The 20,534-nt window shown below is 43.2% G+C and overlaps 2 protein-coding genes across 8 annotated transcripts in view; one reads left to right on the top strand and one right to left on the bottom strand.

Annotated features, from left to right (window-relative positions):
* Positions 1–2,529, bottom strand: part of NBR1 (NBR1, autophagy cargo receptor) — a 33,357-nt gene extending 30,828 nt beyond the window's left edge. For 2 of the 7 annotated variants that reach the window (XR_504777.1, XM_008065446.1), the window contains exons 1-2: positions 1,547–1,725; positions 1,294–1,344 (exon numbers count right to left, since the gene is read on the bottom strand). Coding sequence is in view for 1 of the 7 variants with exons in the window: in XM_008065446.1 (XP_008063637.1) it covers positions 1,294–1,344; positions 1,547–1,555 (60 nt within the window). In the remaining 6 variants the exon portion in view is untranslated. Of the gene's footprint in view, positions 1–1,293; positions 1,360–1,546; positions 1,726–1,906; positions 2,231–2,263 lie in introns of those variants that run through there. The other 5 variants (XM_008065449.1, XM_008065448.1, XM_008065450.1 and 2 more) reach the window with 5 other exon arrangements.
* Positions 2,530–5,328: 2,799 nt separating this feature from the next.
* Positions 5,329–20,534, top strand: part of BRCA1 (BRCA1, DNA repair associated) — a gene marked incomplete at its 3' end in the record, with an annotated part of 61,696 nt that continues 46,490 nt past the window's right edge. The window contains exons 1-2 of the mRNA XM_021716224.1: positions 5,329–5,426; positions 15,652–15,705. Coding sequence (XP_021571899.1) covers positions 5,347–5,426; positions 15,652–15,705 — 134 coding nt within the window. The remainder of the gene's footprint in view (positions 5,427–15,651; positions 15,706–20,534) is intronic.

The following is a 20,534-nucleotide window of genomic DNA, read 5'->3' as shown; positions in this document are numbered from 1 at the left end:
GAACAGCCTGGGCAACTTGGTGAGACCTCATCTCCACAGTAAATAAGTAAAAAAAAAAAATTAGCTGTGCGTGGTAGCATGTGCCTGTAGTTCTGGCTACTTGGAAGGCTGAGGCGGAAGAATCGCCTGAGCCCAGCAGGTTGATGCTGGGGTGACTGTGAGTGTGCCACTGCACTCCAGCCTGGGCGATGGAGTGAGACTTCAGCTCAAAAAAACAACAACAACAAAACACAAATCTAGAAATTTTATTATAAAAAACCAGTCCTGGCCAGGCGTCCTCAGCCTGTAATCCCAGCACTTTGGGAGGCTGAGGCGAAAAGACTGCCTGAGCCCAGGGATTTGAGACTAGCCTGGGCAACTTGATGAAACCTCATCTCTACAGTAAATCACAAAAACTAGCCAGGTGTGGTAGCGTGCATCTGTAGTTCCAGCTACTTGGAAGGTTGAGGCGGAAGGATCACCTAAGCCCAGATGGTTGTGGCTGCGGTGGCCAGGAGCATGTCACCATACTCCAGCCTGGGCGACAAGAGTGAGACTCCAACTAAAAAATAAAATAAAAAATAAACCAGTCCTTAGAACTGTAAAACTACTGTTTTCCACTGTGACTCACTGCCCTGTGAAACAATATAACTGAGACTGTCAATTTAAGGACCTTGAACTCTCTCAAGGTCAGGGACTTTTTTCAACCCAAAGACAATTATCTCCCAATTTTCTCCATTCTCTGTCTCCACCTAGAGTCAAGGTCAGTACCAAAATAATACCAGTCTCTTTGCAAAAATTGTGATAAGAGACTGGTATTCATTCACATGAAATATAATTCTTGGGGTCCTTAAGATTTGTGCATAATCTTTGTGCAACTCCCCAGGTTCTTGGGTTAAAAAATCAGGGAAATAAAATGACAGTCTGCCAAAAGTGGATAGTCTGAAATACATTCTCACTTTCCAACTTCAAGAAACAACACACTTCTACACTCTTGAAGGAAAGTAATCTTCCTGTCCTTTTCTCAAATTACACAATTGAAAATTAATTTAGATACTCTGGAGCTCATCCAGCTGATCAGCCAGTGAAGAGAAAACAGGAAGTGGGAGATTCTAGCTTAGCTGGATCATATCCAGGTCTTCATAAAGAACGGACTCTCTCTTTTTGGCTGACATGTGAAAATTCTTTCAGCAAGAACATTTATCTTGAACTTGTGTAAATATCAATGCTATGGTTTTAGTTCCAACTGCCCCTTAAAACCAGTATATTCAGGTAGCTAGGCCGTAGCATTGTAAGCTCACACCAATGACTCACCTTTGCTTGGCAGAAGTCAGTTTTTCCCCTAGGTCGATTTCTTTTTGCAGCCTTAAAAAAAAAACCCTTTAATGAAACAGATATGACAACTGAACTCAATTACTGTCTCCACCAGAGGCCTTTACAAGTCAAGTTATCCAACCTTTAAAATGTGTGACCTGAAAGCTGGGTGCTTGATAAAAAGAAAAACGTTTCCAATACCGAAAGAGGATGGGATGAGGCGGATGTGCGGCTAGTGTCACATTTTACTTACAGATTTCATCCTAGTCTTCCAGCTATCGTTTCCTGGCACTCCATGTCCCCAAGACAATGTCACCAACCCCTGAGGACTCTTTTTTTTCTTTGCCTAGGCTCTTTGTACTGGGGAGTCCTGAGCTTCCATCAGCAGAAGCCGGGCGTTCTGAGACACTGACCCTCCATCTCTCCGGCGCTAATCACCCACTGGGTCCCTCAGAACACGAATGGCTCTCTCATTCGGTCACTAAAAAGATCCGCTGTCCCAGGACACAGAAAAAGTCGCCACTTTTCTTCAAGTAATTTCTCCCTTGAACTTCCCCCAACCCTCTTAATGCGACGAGACCTCACGCTTAGGTAACCGTAACTACTTCCTTACCAGTTTCCTGCCCCCGGAGGGCGCCTACCGGAGGCCAGCGCGAGGGCTGTTCGCTGCCAGCTCTGCGGCTATCCCTGCGGGGTGAATCTAACATGGCGGACAGAGACAGGGCCTAGTTCCCCAGGTCTCTGAATTTCCGACAAGATGATTGGCTTTTCCCCATTGTCCCTCAAAACGATCACCCCCATTTATTGGTCGAGTCTTCCCTGAAGGGGGCGGGGCAGAAGCAACCTGAACCCACACAACAATAACAAACATTGGAGCCGAGGGGCGGGACTAAGTGCGCAGGCGTGGGCCACCGCGGATTTCCCCTTCCCAGGCAAAAGCCCCTCCCTTTATTCCCCTCAGGTCACTGACCTTAGGACTATTTGTCCCAGACGCGTGGGGCTGGATGGGAATTGTAGTCTTCCTAGGACTTGTAAGTTCTTTAGCCTAGTCTCCGTTCTCAAGATACGAAAACATAACACCACTCCAATCCATAGCTGTTGAATGCATAACCGCGCCAAGGTTTTCAATCTGGCAACTGGGTTTCTGTGAGGATTGTGCCTGCTTCCGATAGCTGAAGCGGCTCTTCATAAGACTACAGTTTCCAAGGAACACTGGCCATTTCCTTTCGTTCCGTAATGCATGCTGGAAATCGTAGCCTCCCCCCAAGCCTTTTATTTATATAAACTGGAGGCTTCCATTGCGGCGGAAAGAATGAGGGAATAGGCCTTTTCTTACGACTGCTTAGGACACTATCTTGCACTCATATTCGGGCCACAGACAGTGATTCTGATCCTCGTACAGGAATTACTGTGACGTCATAAGCCGCCAATGGCTGCGTAGAGGCAGGGGGCGGACGCCTAAGAGAAAACTCTGGTAGAATTCCTCTTCTTCCGTCTCTTGCTGATTACGTCATGAGGAGAAAGACTGGATGACCAATCCAGAGCCTCGAGAGACTCGGGTCTTTCTTGCCGCCCCTTCCGCCAACGTATCTTGGTTTCGCATTCTGAGAGGCTATCTCTTAGAGGCCTCGGCCGGTTTCCGTGGCAACAGAAAAGCGCGGGAATCGTAGATAAATTGAAACTGCGGCTGCGTGGCGTGAGCTCGCTGAGGATTTCTGGACCAAGGACAGGCCGGGGGGCCTCTCAGGTAACTGGGCCCAGGAAGCCCGGACGGTTTGCTCTGGGTAAAGAGCCCCGGGGAAGGGAGAGAGGCCCGAGGGGTATGCCGGGGGACGGGCAGGAAACAGGTGTGGGGAGGGTGGATTCCTGAAGGAGCCCGAAGTGGGTATTTATTGACCTGAGGGGTGGAACCTGAGAGGCCTAAGACGTTGTGAACCTGGAAGAAGTCTTCGGGAGAGGGAAGGTTTGTGGGTCGCGGGGGGGGCACTGAGGATAAGGAAGGGGGAACATGGTGTGTCCGAGGAGAGTCCTGGTGAACTGGAATGTGGCTTTAGGGGACACCATGTGTGTAAGAAGAAGAGGGACAGGAATGTGTCTGGGAAGGGGCGGAGACAGGATTTTGTGGAAGGGAAAACCCTTAAGAACTGGATCCGTACACGCTTCTGAGAAGGGACAAGGGACAAGAAGGAAGTAGAGGAGCGTCTGTAGTAATAGATGAGCTGCGAGCAGGGATGTGCTTGAGGAGGATCCTGGGATGAGGGAGGTCAGGGAAAGGATAGGTGGGCAAGCCTTGGTTGGCGTTGATTTTGGCTTTAAGCAAGAAAAAACAGCCAAGATATTGGAGAAAGCTGAAGCTGCCACCACCCACTTGGTCAGTCACTCCAGTGGCTTTCCCTTTCTTGGAGAAAGTAAAAGAACAAAGGAAGGAGTTCTATGTGGAAAGAAGTAGAGAATTCAAATTGTCTAAGTACAAAGAGCCGTTCCTAGAATCTTTAAAAATAAAGGCTTCCAGCCGGGCTCAATGACTCAGCCTGTAATCCCGCGCTTTGAGAGGCTGAGGTGAGTGGATTGCCAGAGCCCGCGGGTTCGAGACCCGCCTGGGCAACTTGGTGAGACCTCATCTCTACAATAAATCAAAAAACAATTAGCCGGGCGTGGTAACGCGCGCCTGTAGTTCCGGCTACTCAGAAGGCTGAGGCGGAAGGATCGCCGGAGCCCAGCAGGTCGAGGCTGCGGTGGCCGGGAGCGGCCACTGCACTCCAGTCTGGGCGACAGAGTGAGACTCCAACTCAAATAAAAAATAAAAATAAAGGCTTCCGCCAGGCGCGGTGTTCACGCCTGTAATCTCAGCACTTTGGAAGGCAGAGGCATAGGATTGCCTGAGGCCAGGGGTTCAAGATCAGCCTGGGCAACTTGGTAAGACCTCTTGTCTAAAGTAAAATCAAGAAAAATTAGCCAGGCGCGGTGGCACGTGCCTGTAGTTCCAGCTATTTGGGAGGTGGAGGCAGAGGGGGAAGGATCTCCTGAGCCCAGCAGGTTGAGGTGCAGTGTCCCTGAGTGTGCCACTCTACTCCAGCTTGGGCTAGAGAGTGAGACTCCAACTCAAAAAGCATAATAATAAAAAAAATAAATAAAGGCGTTTGTCATTAGCTCTATGGTCCGTGTAATTCTAAAACACTCCAATCATAAATCTCTCACATTTAAAAATGATGCGGCCGGGCTCGGTGGCTCAGCCTGTAATCCCAGCGCTTTGGGGGGCCAAGTGAATTGCCTGAGCCTGCGGGTTCGATACCCGCCCGGGCAACTTGGCGAGACCTTGTCTGTACAATAAATCAAAAATGAGCCGGGCATGGTAGCGCACACCTGTAGTTCCAGTACTTGGAAGGCTGAGGCGGAAGGATCGCCGGAGCCCAGCAGGTCGAGGCTGCAGCAGTCAGGAGCGGCCACTGCACTCCAGTCTGGGCAACAGAGTGAGACTCCAACTCAAAAAATAAATAAATAAATAAAATAAAAATGATCCTTGGCTGGACACAGTGGCTTACACCTGTAATCCCTACACTTTGGGAGGCCCAGACAGGATTATAGCTTGAGCCCAGGAGTTTGAGAACAGATTGGTGGGCAACATAGTGAGACCTCATCTCTATAATAAAAAAGAAAAAAGTGCCAATAAAATTAAGCTATCTTTTTTTTTTTTTTAAGTACGGAGGTCTCACTCTGTCACCCAGACTGAAGGGCAATGGCACCCTCCTGGCTACCACAGCCTCGACCTGCTGGCTAGGTGATCCTTCCGCCTCAGCTTTCCAAGTAGCTGGAACTACAGGCACATGCCACCACACCTGGCTAATTTTTTGATTTATTGTAGGGATGAGGTCTCATCAAGTTGCCCAGGCTGGTCTCGAACCCGTGGGTTCAGGCAGTCCTCTCACCTTGTCCTCCCAAAGTGCTGGGATTATAGACATAAGTCACCACGCCCAGCCTAAATTAAGCTGTCTTTTTGAAAAGTGGCTTACATGTATATTTTTAATGTGTTAAAGTTCATTGGAACAGAAAGAAATGGACCTATCTGCAGTTCATGTTGATGAAGTACAAAATGTTCTTAATGCTATGCAGAAAATCTTGGAATGTCCAATCTGGTAAGTCAACAGAAGAATTTACTAATTTCAGAGTCTTCCTTATATGATTATCTTATATGCAAATTAATAGACTTGACCTTACATAATAGAAAAAATATAGTAAGTCTATTAAGATGAGGCTGTTAGAGTTGCAGCTTTTCTTAACTGAAGACCTTAAAAAGATAAGAAATTACTCCTTTGTCTCCACGTTACCTCTCTTCCTTCCACTCTATGTCTTAATGAATACAGCCGCATACTGTCTTGATTGGTTCTGTATTGGAGCAGGAACCTGGTTCAGATTAAGTGACATTTAGGCTTTCCTCTTCCCAGCTCTAAAACCAGCTAGATCACTTGGAATGGCAAAATAAAATCACGAATGATTAGTGTCTATGAGGGGACTAGTCTAGAAAAACCTTTGTCTGAAACCGGCCCTGCACATTTATATAAAAATATGGCAAGTCATCAAAACCTTAGCAAGACTGACTCTTTGAGTAACCTGTTTTCTTCATCTATAAAATGAAGAGGAGACTGGACTATTCAAATAAAATTTTTTTGAATTGAGGTATCATTTACATACAATGAAATTCAGAGATCGTAAATGTGCAAGTGAATGAGTTTTGGCAAATATGTGTGTGTGTGCATGTGTATATGTGTGACCCACTTCCCAATTGAGATATAGAACATTTCCATTATCCCAGAATGTTCTCTTGTGTGTATTTAAGAGTTCTTTACTTGCAGACCCTCCAGAACCCGTGGAGGCCTATAGATAAAACTATATTTCAATATAATTAGTTTTGGAATTTTTTTGTTGTTGTTTTTGAATCAGAGTCTCACTTTTTCTTTTTTTGGTTGTTTTTGAGTCTGAGTCTCATTCTGTTGCCCAGGCTGAAGTGCGGTGGCACACTCACAGCCTCTGCAGCCTTGACCTGCCGGGCTTAGGCGACCCTTCCTCCTCAACCTTCCAAGTAGCTGGAACTACAGGCACACACCACCACATCTGGGTAATTTTTTTATTTACTGTAGAAAAGAGGTCTCGTTAAGTTGCCCAGGCTGGTCTCAAACCCATGGGCTTAGGCAGTCCTCTCGCCTCACCCTCCCAAAGTGCTGGGATTACCAGCATGAGCCACCACTCCCGCCGGAGTCTCACTTTTTCACCCACGCTGGAGTGCAATAGCATGATCATGGCTGCTGCAGCCTCGACCTGCTGGGCTCAGGCAATCCTGCTGCCTCAGCCTCCCAAAGTGATGGGATTACAGGTGTGAGCCTCTGCCCCTGACTTTATAATTAGTTTTTTTGTGAAATTTTTAATTTTTTGCATTTAAGAGAAAGGGGGTTTGTGGCACAACATAGGTTAAGAACCCCAAGCAGTTATTAGATGACCTCTAACATTTCTCTTAAATCTACAAAAGAAATGAAAAATCAAGCCGGGCTCGGTGACTCAGCCTATAATCCCGCACCTTTGGGAGACTGAGGTGAGTGGATCGCCTAAGCCCGCGGGTTCAAGACCCATCTGGGCAACTTGGCGAGACCTCATCTCTACAATAAATCAAAAAAACAGCCGGGCGTGGTAGCGCGCGCCTGTAGTACTAGCTACTTGGAAGGCTGAGGCGGAAGGATCGCTGGAGCCCAGCAGGTTGAGGCTGCTGTGTCCGGGAGCGGCCACTGCACTCCAGTCTGGGCGACAGAGTGAGACTCCAACTCAAAAAAAAAAAAGAAATGAAAAATCATACATCAGAATCTCTTGGTGAAAAGCCAAAAAGGAGAATTAGAAGAATTGTTTCTTATCATCTTCCTTCTTACTCGTTACTCTTATTCTCTACTTATTCTCATTCTGGCCTTTTAAACTTTTCTTCACACATGTGACATAGTCTCCTGCCTCTGAGCTGTGACACTTGCTGTTCCTTCTGCGTAGAATATTATTCCCCTGATAATGGTATAGCTTGAAAATCTTGATTAAACTACCACCTTTTCAAAGAAGCATTTCCAGATAGCACTATTTAAAATTGTAACACCTGGCCAGGCTCAGTGGCTCAGCCTGTAATCCCAGTGCTTTGGGAGGCCGAGGTGAGTGGATTGCCTGAGCCTGTGGGTTCGAGACCCGTCTGGGCAACTTGGCGAGACCTCATCTCTACAGTAAATCAAAAAATTAGCCGGGCGTGGTAGCGCGCGCCTGTAGTTCCAGCTACTTGGAAGGATCGCTGGAAGGATCGCTGGAGCCCAGCAGGATGAGGCTGCAGTGGCCGGGAGCGGCCACTGCACTCCAGTCGGGTGACAGAGTGAGACTCCAACTCAAAAAAAATAAAAATAAAAAATAAAAATGTAACACCCTCAACACATTCCTGATCCCCCTTTCTTGCTTTGTTTTTCTCCATAACACTTACTACTATGTGATTATCCTATATAATTTATTCATCCTTGATCTCTACTCCCTCAGAACATTAACTCCTTGGTGGCAGAGGTTTTTTGTTTTATTTGTGTACTTCTGTATCTTCAGTAGTTGGAATAGTACTCAGGACATAGGAGCCACTCAGTAAACTATTTTTTTTTTTTTTTTTAGTTGGAGTCTCACTCTGTCACCCAGACTGGAGTGCAGTGGCCGCTCCCAGCCACCGCAGCCTTGACCTACTGGGGCTCCGGCGATCCTTCCGCCTCAGCCTTCCAAGTAGCTGGAACTACAGGCGCGCGCTACCATGCCCGGCTAATTTTTTTTTGATTTATTGTAGAGATGAGGTCTCACCAAGTTGCCCAGGCGGGTCTCGAACCCGTGGGCTCAGGCAATCCACTCACCTCAGCCTCCCAAAGCACAGGATTACAGGCTGAGCCACTAGCCTGGCAACATTTTTGAAATGAATTTAATAATAAACTAAATTGGTTCTTTGATAGGTCAGTATTTATTTATTTTTATTTGGTTTTTTTTTTTTTTGAGGAGTGTCTGTCGCCCAGACTGGAGTGCAGCAGCACTCTCACAGCCACCGCAGCCCCAACCTGCTGGGCTCAGGCAATCCTTCCACCTCAGCTTTCCAAGTAGCTGGAACTGCAGGCATACGCTACCTGATTGATTTATTGTAGAGATGTGGTCTCACCAAGTTGTTTGGGCTGGGTCTGGAACCCGTGAGCTCAGTCAATCCTCTCACCTCAGCCTCCCAAAGTTCTGGATTACCTCCCAAAGGTGACTACAGGTGAGCTACCACACCTGACCTGGATTAGTATATATTTTTAATGTGATGGTTAGTGGTAGATAATATTCAAAAATAAATTGAGGCTGGGCACAGTGGCTGACACCTGTAATCAAATCTCCTCTGGGAAGTAGAGGCAAGAGGATTACCTGAGTCCAGGGGTTCAAGACCTGCCTGGGCAACTTGCCAAAACCTCATCTCTACAATAAATCAAAAAATTATCTGGGCATGGTGGTGTGTGCTTGTAGTTCCAGCTACTTGGAAAGCTGAGATGGATCAGCTGAGCCAAGCAGGTCGTGGTTGTGCCACTGTACTGCAGCCTGGGTGACAGTGAGACTCCAACTCAAAAAAAAAAAAAGAATGATAACAAAAAATAAATTGAAAAGTTGCAGCTGGGCTTGGTGGCTCAGCCTGTAATCCCACGCTTTGGGAAGCTGAGTGAGTAGATTGCCTGAGCCCGTGGGTTCATGACCAACCTGGGCAACTTGGCGAGACCTCGTCTCTACAATAAATCAAAAAAATTAGCCAGGTGTGGTAGCACGTGTCTGCAGTTCCACTACTTGGAAGGCTGAGACGGAGGGATCGCTGGAGCCCAGCAGGTCAAGGCTGCAGTGGCCGGGAGCGTGCCACTGTACTCCAGACTGGGTGACAGAGTGAGACCCCAACTCAAAAAAAAAAAAGAAAAGAAAACTTGCATCTGTTACCCTTTACCCTCAACAAAAGAGGATACATTCAGGTAAATTTTCCTTTGTGTTTCATGAAAGCTGTTTTTCATATTTAGAGTCTAGTTAATAAGATTAAGGAAAATGCAAGCTATGTTTTCTTTCTCTCTTTTTTTTAAAGCAGGATTTATTGAGAGGACAGAAGAAAAGCTCCCACAATGGAAGGGGAATCAAAGGGGTTGCCCCCAAGCTATGTTTTCAAAGAGAGAAAAGATTTATAAATAACCATCCTCTTCTTTACCCCTCAACATTTTAGCTAAACAAAAATAAGAGCAAGATTTGATTTGCATCGTAAGTTATGAAATGTCAGAGCCAGGGAAGCAGGAAATGACATTGTTGGAAAATATTGCTTTTGAAAAAAACACAAAATTTTTGATAACTTTAGTGATCCAAAAAGTCCTCAGTAATGTGGCATTTGGGTCCATTTATTTTTACATGTCCATAGAATAGTCATAAAAATATATGTTCTTTCTCATTCTGGCAAATTAAGCTCCCAATTAGAAGAGAACCTAGATACATAAAAATTAAAGATACAAGGATGAAAGTTAATGTAAGTTTTTTTTTTTTTTTTTTTTAGCCATTTGTACATTTTCTAGCTTCTTGCTTTTTCCTGCTAGAAATAGATTAATTTTGAATAGTTTTTTTAGACTCGTCTATGTGGAAAGTTCTAGGATGGGAATCATACCTACTTCACTTATTTTTACAGTGCTCAGAATAGCAGTTTGTTGTTCTGTCTTAATAATAGGTGTTTCCTAATCATGACTGGAAACAGTGTTACTTCTGATAGCTATAGGGTAAGTTTTCAGCCTCTTTTAGGTCTCTTGAACTGAAATTCCTTCTGCTGGCTTCTAAGTCACAATTGGCAGTTATTTCTGCATACAATTTTTTTTGTTTTTTGAGTCAGAGTCTCACTTTGTTGCCCAGGCTGGAGTGCAGTGGCACGCTCACAGCCACTGCAGCCTCCACCTGCTAGGCTCAGGCGATCCTTCTGCCTCAGCCTTCCAAGTAGCTGGAACTACAGGTGCACACTACCATGCTCAGCTTATTTTTTGATTTATTGTGGAGACAAGATCTTGCCAAGTTGCCCAGGCTGGTCTTGAACCTCTGAGCTCAGGCAATCCTCTCACCTCAGCCTCCCAAAGTGTTGGGATGATTACAGGTTTGAACCACTGCACCTGCCCTAAAATTTTTGACTTTCAGAAGAATTTGCTAAGGGTGGTGGTTGTTTTTCATACCTAAACCCGGCTGCTTTTTTCATATCGGAAGCCATATCGGAAACCCAAAATGCAAACTTGTAGTAAGCCTAAAACATTATCTTGTTTGAAAAATGTTTAAGATATTTGAATTACTTTTATAGTAAACATTTACTCATCAGGACCTACATTTTAATTTATTTCCTATTTTCTATTCACACTCCTCCTTCAGCAGTCATTACCTTTTTTACATATTGGAGTTTTCATCTGTTCCAAATTTGTGTTTACAGTATGTTTGTGTAGCTTGGATTATAATTACCATACTGAAATATAATTATTTCAGAATTGTGTCAGTGGTGAGAATGGAAGCCATCTGGCATCATAGCTAAATCCAATTTTTCTTTTACTGAGAATTTCTTTGATACCTAGCTTATCTCTGAAGTAGTGATTTAGTAACAAATCAGAGGTTTCTTTGTCAAGATTGTTTTTCTTTTTCTTTTTTATTTATTTATTTTTTGAGTTGGAGTCTCACTCTGTCGCCCAGATTGGAGTGCAATGGCCCACTCCTGGCCACCGTAGCCTCGACCTCCTGGACTCTGGTGATCCTCCTGCCTCACCCTTCTAAGTAGCCAGAACTACAGGCGTGCGCTACTACACCCAGCTAATTTTTGATTTATCGTAGAGACAAGGTCTCACCAAGTTGCCCTGGTAGGTCTCAAACCTGCGGGCTCAGGCAGTCCACTCGCCTTAGCCTCCCAAAGTGCTGGGATTACAGGCTGAGCCTTCAAGCCCAGCCTGCTTTTTCTTTATAAACTCACATTTGGTCTCTATAATTATACCAACATTTGTGCAAGTCATCCCAGGTTGTGAAGCATTTTTCCAAGTAGCATTTAATTTTATTCTCACAGTAGCCCAAGGATACTACCAGGGTGGGCATCAGAGCAGGAAATTGAGGTTCTCATAGAGTGGTTGGTCCAAGGTTTGCTCTGCTAATAAAGACAACTTGTAGTAGAAACCCAGCCTTCTGACTTAGTTCAGTGTTTTTCTTTTCATTGTCCCATGTTGCATTTCTGACCCCATGATTACAAGAGTTGTATTACCCCACCCTTCACAATAAGACTTTTGTCCCCAGCTTTTCTTATGATCCTTTTCTAAAAAGTTAAATATTTAATGAAAAGAAACACATTCCTGTTACTACCAGGTTACCTGTTCTTTGATGTCCTGCCTTTAGCAATAAATCACTTTCAAAAGTTTACATTCAGAATAAGGCTAGTCTTAAAAGAGTGTATAGGTTCCTACCTGCTGAGGCTCCCAGTTACCCCTCTGATATCTTTTCCTGCTTCTCATTCTATCCTAGCAACCTATCCTACCCACTATCCTGCACAAAATACCAGGTTCTGCTCAGCATTTTATTCTCTGTTGAACACTTCCCCAAATTGTAGCATAGCTTATTTCCTCATTATTTTGCTGCCCTCCAGTGTCACCTCAGTGAAGCTTCTTGACACCCTATATGCACACACCCCAAATGCACACATATTACACTCCCTTTTCCACCTTACCCTGCTTTATTTTTCTCTTTAACACTTATTCCCATTTGGTGGGATTTGTTGTTTTTTTTTTAAGTTGGAGTCTCACTCTCACCCAGGCTGGAGTGCAGTAGCACACTCATGGCTACTGCAGCCTCAACCTGCTGGGCTCAGGTGATCCTTCTGCCTCAGCCTTCCAAGTAGCTGCACCTATAGGCATGCACCACCACACCCAGCTAATTTTTTTGACTTATTTTAGAATCGAGGCCTCACCAAGTTGCTCAGGCTGGTCTCGAACGTGTGGGCTCAGGCAATCCTCTTGCCTCAGCCTCCCAAAGTGCTGGAATTACAGGCATTAGCCATCAAACCTGGCTGGTCTTTTTGTTGTTGTTTTTTTTTTTTTCTTGTTGTTTTTTTTTTTTTTTGAGATAAGGCCTCACTTTGTCACCCAGGCTGGAATACAGTGGCACAATCACAGATCACTGCCACCTTGATCATCGGGGCTCAGGCAATCCTTCCACCTCAGCCTCCTGAGTAGGTGGGACTACGGGAATGTACCACCATATCCAGCTAATTTTTTGTTTATTATTATTTTGTTTTTTATTTTTTTGTAGAGATGAGGTCTTCCTATGTTACCTAAGCTGGTCTCAAACTCCTGGGCTTAAGCAGTTTTCCCTCCTTGGCCTACCAAAGTGCTGAGATTACAGGTGTGAGCCACTGTACCATCTATTCTTTATTTTTCTATTAACTCTACTTCCACAACTAGAATGTAAGCTCTATGAGAGCAGGCTGTATTTTGTTCACTGCTGTGTCCACTTTCAAAACAGTACCTGAATATAGTAGATGCTCAATAAATACTTGTTATATCAGTAAATGAATGAGTCTCAGGAAGACCTTGAGATTTTGTGAATAGACAGGTAGGGATGGAAATTTGCTTGATGTGTCTTCTCAAATTTTGTCCTTTTTTCTGAGCTTGTTATTTTTTAAATTTCCTTAGCAAGTATTTATTGTACTGTTTTTTACAAAGTAATCACAAACCAAACATTGTGACCCTCCTGAAGTATGTACACAGTACAACCTATGAAGTGTTCTTGCCAAAAAATTGAACCTGAATTTGATCAAGCCTATAGATCTAGTTTATTGGAAACAAAGAAGCTAGAGGAATCATACCACAGGTTTACAATCAGCAAAATCCAGAATATGGGAACTTCTACAAGTCAAATGACCTAAATTTTAAAAGAAAAGGCAAGGAGGAGAAAAGGAGAGGAAATCTATAGGTTAAAAGAGATTTGAGACATATCAACCAAATTCAATGCGTGAATCTTATTTGGGTCCTAATGTAAAAAATTTTCTTTTTCCATTTTATTTTTAACTCAGGAAGTATATATCCATGTTTGTTATATGGACATATTGTGTAGTGGTATGGACTGGGTCTTAGGTGGCCCATCTGCCAGATAGTGAACATTGTACCCAATAGGTAATTTTTGAACCCTACCCCTCTTCCCTACCTCCCCATCAAATCTAATTGTGAAAAACAATTTTTATGAGGCAAATTGGAACATTAATTGTATATTACCTGATACTAAGAAATCCATTAACGAAATTCATTGAAATGGCTTGTTCCTGTAGTATCAACAGCTCAGGAGGCTAAGACAGGAGCATTGTTTGAGTCCAGCAGTTTAAGGCTACAGTGAGTTATGATCATGCCACTGCCCTCCAGCCTGGGTGACAAAGTGAGATTCTGTCTCAAAAAAAAAAAAAAAGGAGGGGGAAATTATTCATTTTTTTAGGAGCAATAATGTTTAATGATTATGCTAAAGTCTTTATTTTTTTAGTTAAGGTGGATTTATTAAAGGAAAGTTACGTTGTGAAGAGCACGACAAGCAGGACAACAGTGAGTGTCTGCTGTCTGCCACTAAAGTCTTTATCTTTTAACGATATAGTTAAAATGTCTATAGATGAAATGATATAATTACTGGGATTTGTTTTAAAATAATCTGAGGTCAGTGTGGATATAGATGAAACCAGATTGACCATGAGTCGATAGTTGTTGAAGTTTGATAATACTGCAAGGAGTTTATTTTATTCGTTTATTTTATTTATTTGTGTAAATGCTCAAAATTTTTCATATTAAGACAGTCATCAGCTTAGGCAACATAGCAAGACCTTGTCTCTACAAAAGATAAAAGAATTAGCCAGGTGTGGTGGTGCATGCCTGTAGTCCAAGCTGCTTGAGAAACTGAGGCAGAAGGATCAACTGAGTGGGTGAGGTCAAGCTGTGATCAGGCCATTATACTCCCAGCCTGAGCGACAGGGTGAAACAGACTCAAAAAAAAAAAGCCAATCAGGCCAGGTGTGATGGCTCAAGCCTGTAATCCCAGCACTTTGGGAGGCCAAGGTGGGAGGATTGCCTGAGCCCCAGGGGTTTGAGACCAGCCTGGGCAACTTGGTGAGACCTTGTCTCTACAGTAAATCAAAAATTAGCCAAGCATGGTAGTGCGAGCCTGTAGTTCCAGCTACTTGGAAGACAGAGGCAGAAGGATCCCTGGAGCCCACCAGGTTGATGCTGGGGTGGCCATGAGCCTGCTACAGCACTCCAGCCTGGGCAATGGAGTGAGACTCCAACTCAAAAAAAAAAGCCAATCACATACCAAAAAAGTTCCACGAGGGAATCCCAAAAAATAAATGGAAATTTTTTTCTTTATGGAGCTTAGAGTTAAGATACAGGATGTTCACCCACAATTGCAGCTAAAAAATAGTATATCATTGAAACAAAATTTGAAGTATTATCAACTAATCTTTTAAATACAGATGATAGCCGGGCTCGGTGGCTCAGCCTGTAATCCCGTGCCTTTGGGAGGCTGAGATGAGTGGATTGCCTGAGCCCGTGGGTTTGAGACCCGCCTGGGCAACTTGGCGAGCCCTCATCTCTACAATAAATCAAAATGAGCCAGGTGTGGTAGCGCACACCTGTAGTTCCAGCTACTCGGAAGGCTGAGGTGGAAGGATCACTGGAGCACAGCAGGTCAAGGCTGCGGTGGCCGGGAACAGCCACTGCACTCCAGTCTGGGTGACAGAATGAGACTCCAACTCAAAAAATAAATAAATACAGATGGTAATACGGTGTATCGAGAAGATCAGTAAATTCTTGTTTTGATGTCTGAAAGCTCAATGAAAGTAAGGATCATATTCTCTGCTGTATCCTTAACTCCTAGAACAGCAGATATTTACTAAATTTTTATTGAAGTCAGGCACGGTGACTCATGACTGTAATCCCAGCACTTTGGGAGGCGAAGGCAAGAGGATAGCCTGAGCCCACAGGTTTGAGCCCAGCCTAGTCAGCATGGTGAGACTTCGTCTCTACAATAAATCAAAAAAATTAGCCGGGCATGGTGGTGTGCGCCTGTGTTCCCAACCACTGCACTCCAGCCTGGGTGACAAAGTGAGACTCTGACTCAAAAAAGAAAATAAATTTAAAAAAAGAAAATTTTTATTGAATTATTTATAAAACCATACCTTGATTCAGTTATAGCAATTTAAAGTTGAACTTCCTTACTAAGAATGCATTTATTTTTAGATAAATTATTGAACTTCATTTATTTTCTTTTTTTTTCCTCCTACCCTTCTAGTCTGGAGTTGATCAAAGAACCTGTTTCCACAAAATGTGATCACATATTTTGCAAGTAAGTGTGAATGTTTTATGTGGCTACATTATTTGTTTTTGAGTTTGTCCTTCATAACACAGAGAACTCCTAACTTTATAGAGGCTTTGGCTTGTTTAGTTAAGTGACAAAATTTAACTCTATTCTGTTTTGTAGAGTACTTGTAAGATTTTCATAAGTTGATTGTAGCCATAGTTCCTGGTAAATTTTGACATATATTACTTAGTGGGATGTAATATCACTTTAAACAGCTATTTTTGTGTGTGTGTCCCTGAGTGAAAACAGACTTTTGTGTGTGTCCCTGAGTGAAAGCAGCAATTGTGAAATAAGCAAATTGTACTTTAACCTTCCCGGTTTCTTATTTCTGTTCATTTCTGCATGTCTTTCTCCTTTCCCCCTTCCTGAGATTCATTTCAGTGTTTGCCTGTTTCATAATCCTTATGAAGATAGGAAAGGATCTAATACCAGGTTCTGTTTAGGCTGAAATTCATTCATATCAATGATTCAAGTTTATTTACATATTTGAAGAGCTTGCTGTTTGAAATGAAAATGGTTGCTTCTTATTGAAAAAAATTTCAGAAAAAGTGAAGTAGGTAATTTAGTGGAACAAAGGGGCTTTCTCCTTTCTCTGACGTTAGACTATGATCAAGTCTTGCCTTGACAATGTCAGCTAATTTGTTTTTTAGTATGTTTTCTTTTTTAATTGACAAACCATGTACTATATAATGAGTTTATTAACACAAATGGGTATTTTTCCTTCTTACCCCAAAATCTCTGCCTCCCCTTTCCCTCCCCAGACAACCACAATTATGTATCTTATGTATCCTTTCAGGAATTTTTAAATTCAAGAGTTCATGGTCTTTATGAATTTCCTAAAATTGTATTCAATTTTATATTCAATTGTATTCAAAACTATGGGTATGTACGTTTTTGAAATATGAAACAGTTCATAATTTCCATCAGATTCTTAGGATGTTTCCCTAAGCTAAAACGGGAACAGCTGCTGCTCTAAGGATAATGAGGGCTGGCTGAAGCTGAAGGAAACCTGTTCACTTTGGAGGGTTAACCTCTGAGCACAAGTCTGCCAACTGGCTTGTGCCTTCTTCCCACTGAGTTCTCTTTTTCTTCCCATTCTTCTAGCTCAGTAAGGATCCAGAAGCCCATTTCCACAGTCTTTTACCCCTTTCCCATGTTTCCCCACTGGCCTAGATCTGTTCCCAACGTTTCCTTCTGATTCCTCAGCTCCTTCCTGGCTATGTACCAAGGTACCACAGCTTTAACTCTCTACTTCAAGAATTTTTAGTTTTACAACTTTGCACTCTTTAGAGCAGTGTTTTTCAAACTATCTGTGGTGTAGTAGGAGCAGTTTCTTTATAGATCTTTATAAGACAATTTAAAAATGCCAGTATTTACAAGGTTACAACAGATAGCTGCAAATTAACCCTTTAACTGCTGAAACTTCACTGCCTTCAATGAGAATCTTTTAAATGAACTATATGCTTTCTTTTCACTTTGAGTAATGAATACTGAATATATTTTTTTAGTGAGTTAAGAAAATATTAAATTATGAACATCAGTTACTTAGAGAGCTTGTGGAAGAAAGAAATTACAGGCAGTGCTCAGCACAGTGGCTTGCACTTGTAATCCCAGAAATTTAGGAGGTGGAAGCGAGAGGACTGCCTGAGCCTAGGGGTTTGAGACCAGCCTGGGCAACTTGGCAAGACCTTGTCTCTATAATAAATTTTAAAATAAGCCAGATGTGGTGGCGCGTACCCTGTAGTTCCAGCTACTTGGTAGGTAGAAGGAGTGCCTGAGTCCAGCAGGTTGAGGCTGCAGTAGTTGTGAGCATGCCACTGTACTCCAGCCTGGGCAACAGAGACTCCAACTCAAAAAAAAGGAAAGAGAAGCCAGGCTCGGTGACTCAGCCTGTAATCCCACACTTTGGGAGGCTGAGGTGAGTGGATTGCCTGAGCCCGCGGGTTCAAGACCCACCTGGGCAACTTGGCGAGACCTCATCTCTACAATAAATCAAAAAATTAGCCGGGCGTGGTAGCGCACACCTGTAGTTCCAGCTACTCGGAAGGCTGAGGTGGAAGGATCGCTGGAGCCCAGCAGGTCGAGGCTGCGGTAGCCGGGAGCGGCCACTGCACTCCAGTCTGGATGACAAGAGTGGAGACTCCAACTCAAAAAAAAAAAAAAAAGAGAAAAGAAAGAAACTACAGGCAGAGGAAATGATATGAGCAAAGGTACAAAGAGGAGAAAATAGAATACATCCAGGAAAAAGAAGCTAACTCGGCATACTTGCTTAGGAATTATGTTAGAAGAGGAAGGAGCCCTTCCTCAAAGAGGGCAATATATTAGAGAGAGAAAGAAGGTCTAAGAGGAGGCAGAAGGAATTGGAAACAGAAAATGAATGCAAGAAAAGGAGATGGTTGTTGCTCATGAAGAATAATGACAGAAAGGGAGAATAATTATACAGAAACATTTTGAGGTGGGGCAGAGGAAGTTGAGGTGGTTTGAAGACAGCTTTTGATATTGAGAGGGTTAGAGATGGCAACTAGGAAAGAGTGAGGAAAATTTGCAACTTCTAATATGGAGAATGGGGAAGGCAGCAGGAGAACCAGCCATATTTTAAATTGAGTTTTGAATTATTAGAATTAAAAGCCCAGTATAATGACCATGTAGTAGATCAACTTTTTCATGAAATCTGTTCTGAAATACCTTTATAAGCCGGCCTTGGTGGCTCAGCCTGTAATCCCAGCACTTCGGGAGTCTGAGGTGAGTGGATTGCCTGAGCCCACGGGTTCGAGACCCGCCTGGGCAACTTGGTGAGACCTCATCTCTACAATAAAATCAAAAATTAGCTGGGCAGGGTAACGCGCGCCTATAGTTCCAGCTACTTGGAAGGCTGAGGCGGAAGGATTGCCGGAGCCCAGCAGGTCAAGGCTGCAGTGGCCGAGAGCAGCCACTGTACTCCAGTCTGGGTGACAGAGTGAGACTCCAACTCAAAAAAAAAAAAAAGGAAATAGCTTTATAATCTGAGAAACACTTTGACCTATATGATGTTAAGGTGGGGAAAATATCCCCAAGCATTAACTGTTAATTGTGTTTTCTCAGCATGAACTCTAATTGCTAAAAATAAACAGCTTTATTAACCTAGGTACTCCTATAGTTCTGAAATCTTTTATGGAGTATACCCAAAAAAGATAATAGTATCAGTCTAGAAAAAAGTTACTTAGGCTATCTGTGCATTAGTTTGAAGTTTCCAAACAACAAATGAAATGTGTAATACTTTTTTGAAAGATCTAGAACCATATTATCCAAAGAGATATAATATAAGTCATATTTGGTAACTTAAATTTTCTTTTCTTTTTTTCTAACTTTAAAAAATTTTTTTTACCGGGCTCGGTGGCTCAGCCTGTAATCCCGCGTCTTTGGATTGCCTGAGCCCGCGGGTTCGAGACCCGCCTGGGCAGCGAGACCTCATCTCTCTACAATAAATCAAAAAATCAGCCAGGCACAGTAGCGCATGCCTGTAATTCCGGCTACTTGGAAGGCTGAGGTGGAAGGATCGCCGGAACCCAGCAGGTCGAGGCTGTGGTGGCCGGGAGCAGCCACTGCACTCCAGTCTAGGCGACAGAGTGAGACCCCAACTCAAAAAAAAAATTTTTTTTTTTTTAATTTAAAGATGTGGGGTAAAATTCAAGGCTAGGTATACAAATGTTCATTATGCAGGTACCTTTGTTGATGAGGTGTGCCCCCATCCCCCCCAAGCAGTTTCCCACTACTGCCAATCCCATCCCCCCCACCTCCCCTGGCAGTTTCCTACTATTGCCAGTCCCTTTCTTATAGTATTAGGATATTTGGTCAAGGTCCACTTATGAATGAGAACATGTGGTACTCAGTTCTTTGTTTCTTTGATAGATTACGCAGTACTATAGACTCTAAGTCCATCCAGGTTGCTGCAGAGTTCATAATTTTGTCCTTTATGGCTGTATAATATTCCATCGTGTATATGTACCACATTTTTTTATCCAGTCCTGTTTCGATAGACAGCACAGTTGGTTCCATGTTTTGGCTATTGTGAATAATGATGCAATAAACATGCATATGCAAGTATCTTTTCACAGAGTTATTTGAGTTCTTTCGGGTATATTCCCAGTAGGGGGATTGCAAGATTTTATGGAATGTCAATTTTTAGATCTTTTAGGAATCGCCACACTGTTTTCCACAGAGGCTGCACTAGTTTACATTCCCACCAACTGTGTAGAAGTGTTCCCTTTTCCCCGCGTCCTCTCCAGCATCTGTTGTTTTCTGAGTTATTGATGATAGCCATCCTGACTGGAGTTAGGTGGTATCTCAGTTTGTTTGTTTGTTTTTTAGATATAGTTTATTTAGAAAGTAAATGAGACAGAGAGAGGCAGAGAGCGTTACCTCTCCAAGGTAGGAGAGGGGACCAAAGCCAAGAAACATGGTGGCCATAGCTTAAAGAGCCACATGGACACAGATGGCCTCAGTATGGTTTTAATTTGCATTTCTTTGATGACTAGTGAGGCTGAGCATTTTGTTCATATGTCTGTTGGCTGCTCTTATGTCTTCATTTGAGAAGTGTCTATTCATATCTTTTGCCCACTTTGTAATGGGGGTGTTTATTTCTTTTTGGCATGTTTAAGTTCCTTGTAGATCCTAGATGTTAGGCCTTTGTCAGGTATACACTTGGCAAATATTCTTTCCCTGTCTTTGGCTGTCTCCCCACTCTCTTGATGGTTTCTTTGGCTTTGCTGAAGCTTGTCAGTTTGATGAAATCCCACTTGTCTATCTTATCGCTCTCTTTTTTTTTTTTTTTTTTG

Source organism: Carlito syrichta, unplaced genomic scaffold (genome assembly GCF_000164805.1).
Source record: "Carlito syrichta isolate Samal-C Ts95f unplaced genomic scaffold, Tarsius_syrichta-2.0.1 Scaffold308383, whole genome shotgun sequence".
Taxonomy (NCBI): Eukaryota; Metazoa; Chordata; class Mammalia; order Primates; family Tarsiidae; genus Carlito; species Carlito syrichta.
Note: the sequence above shows the minus strand (reverse complement) of the source record. Positions and strands in the feature narration are given on the sequence as shown.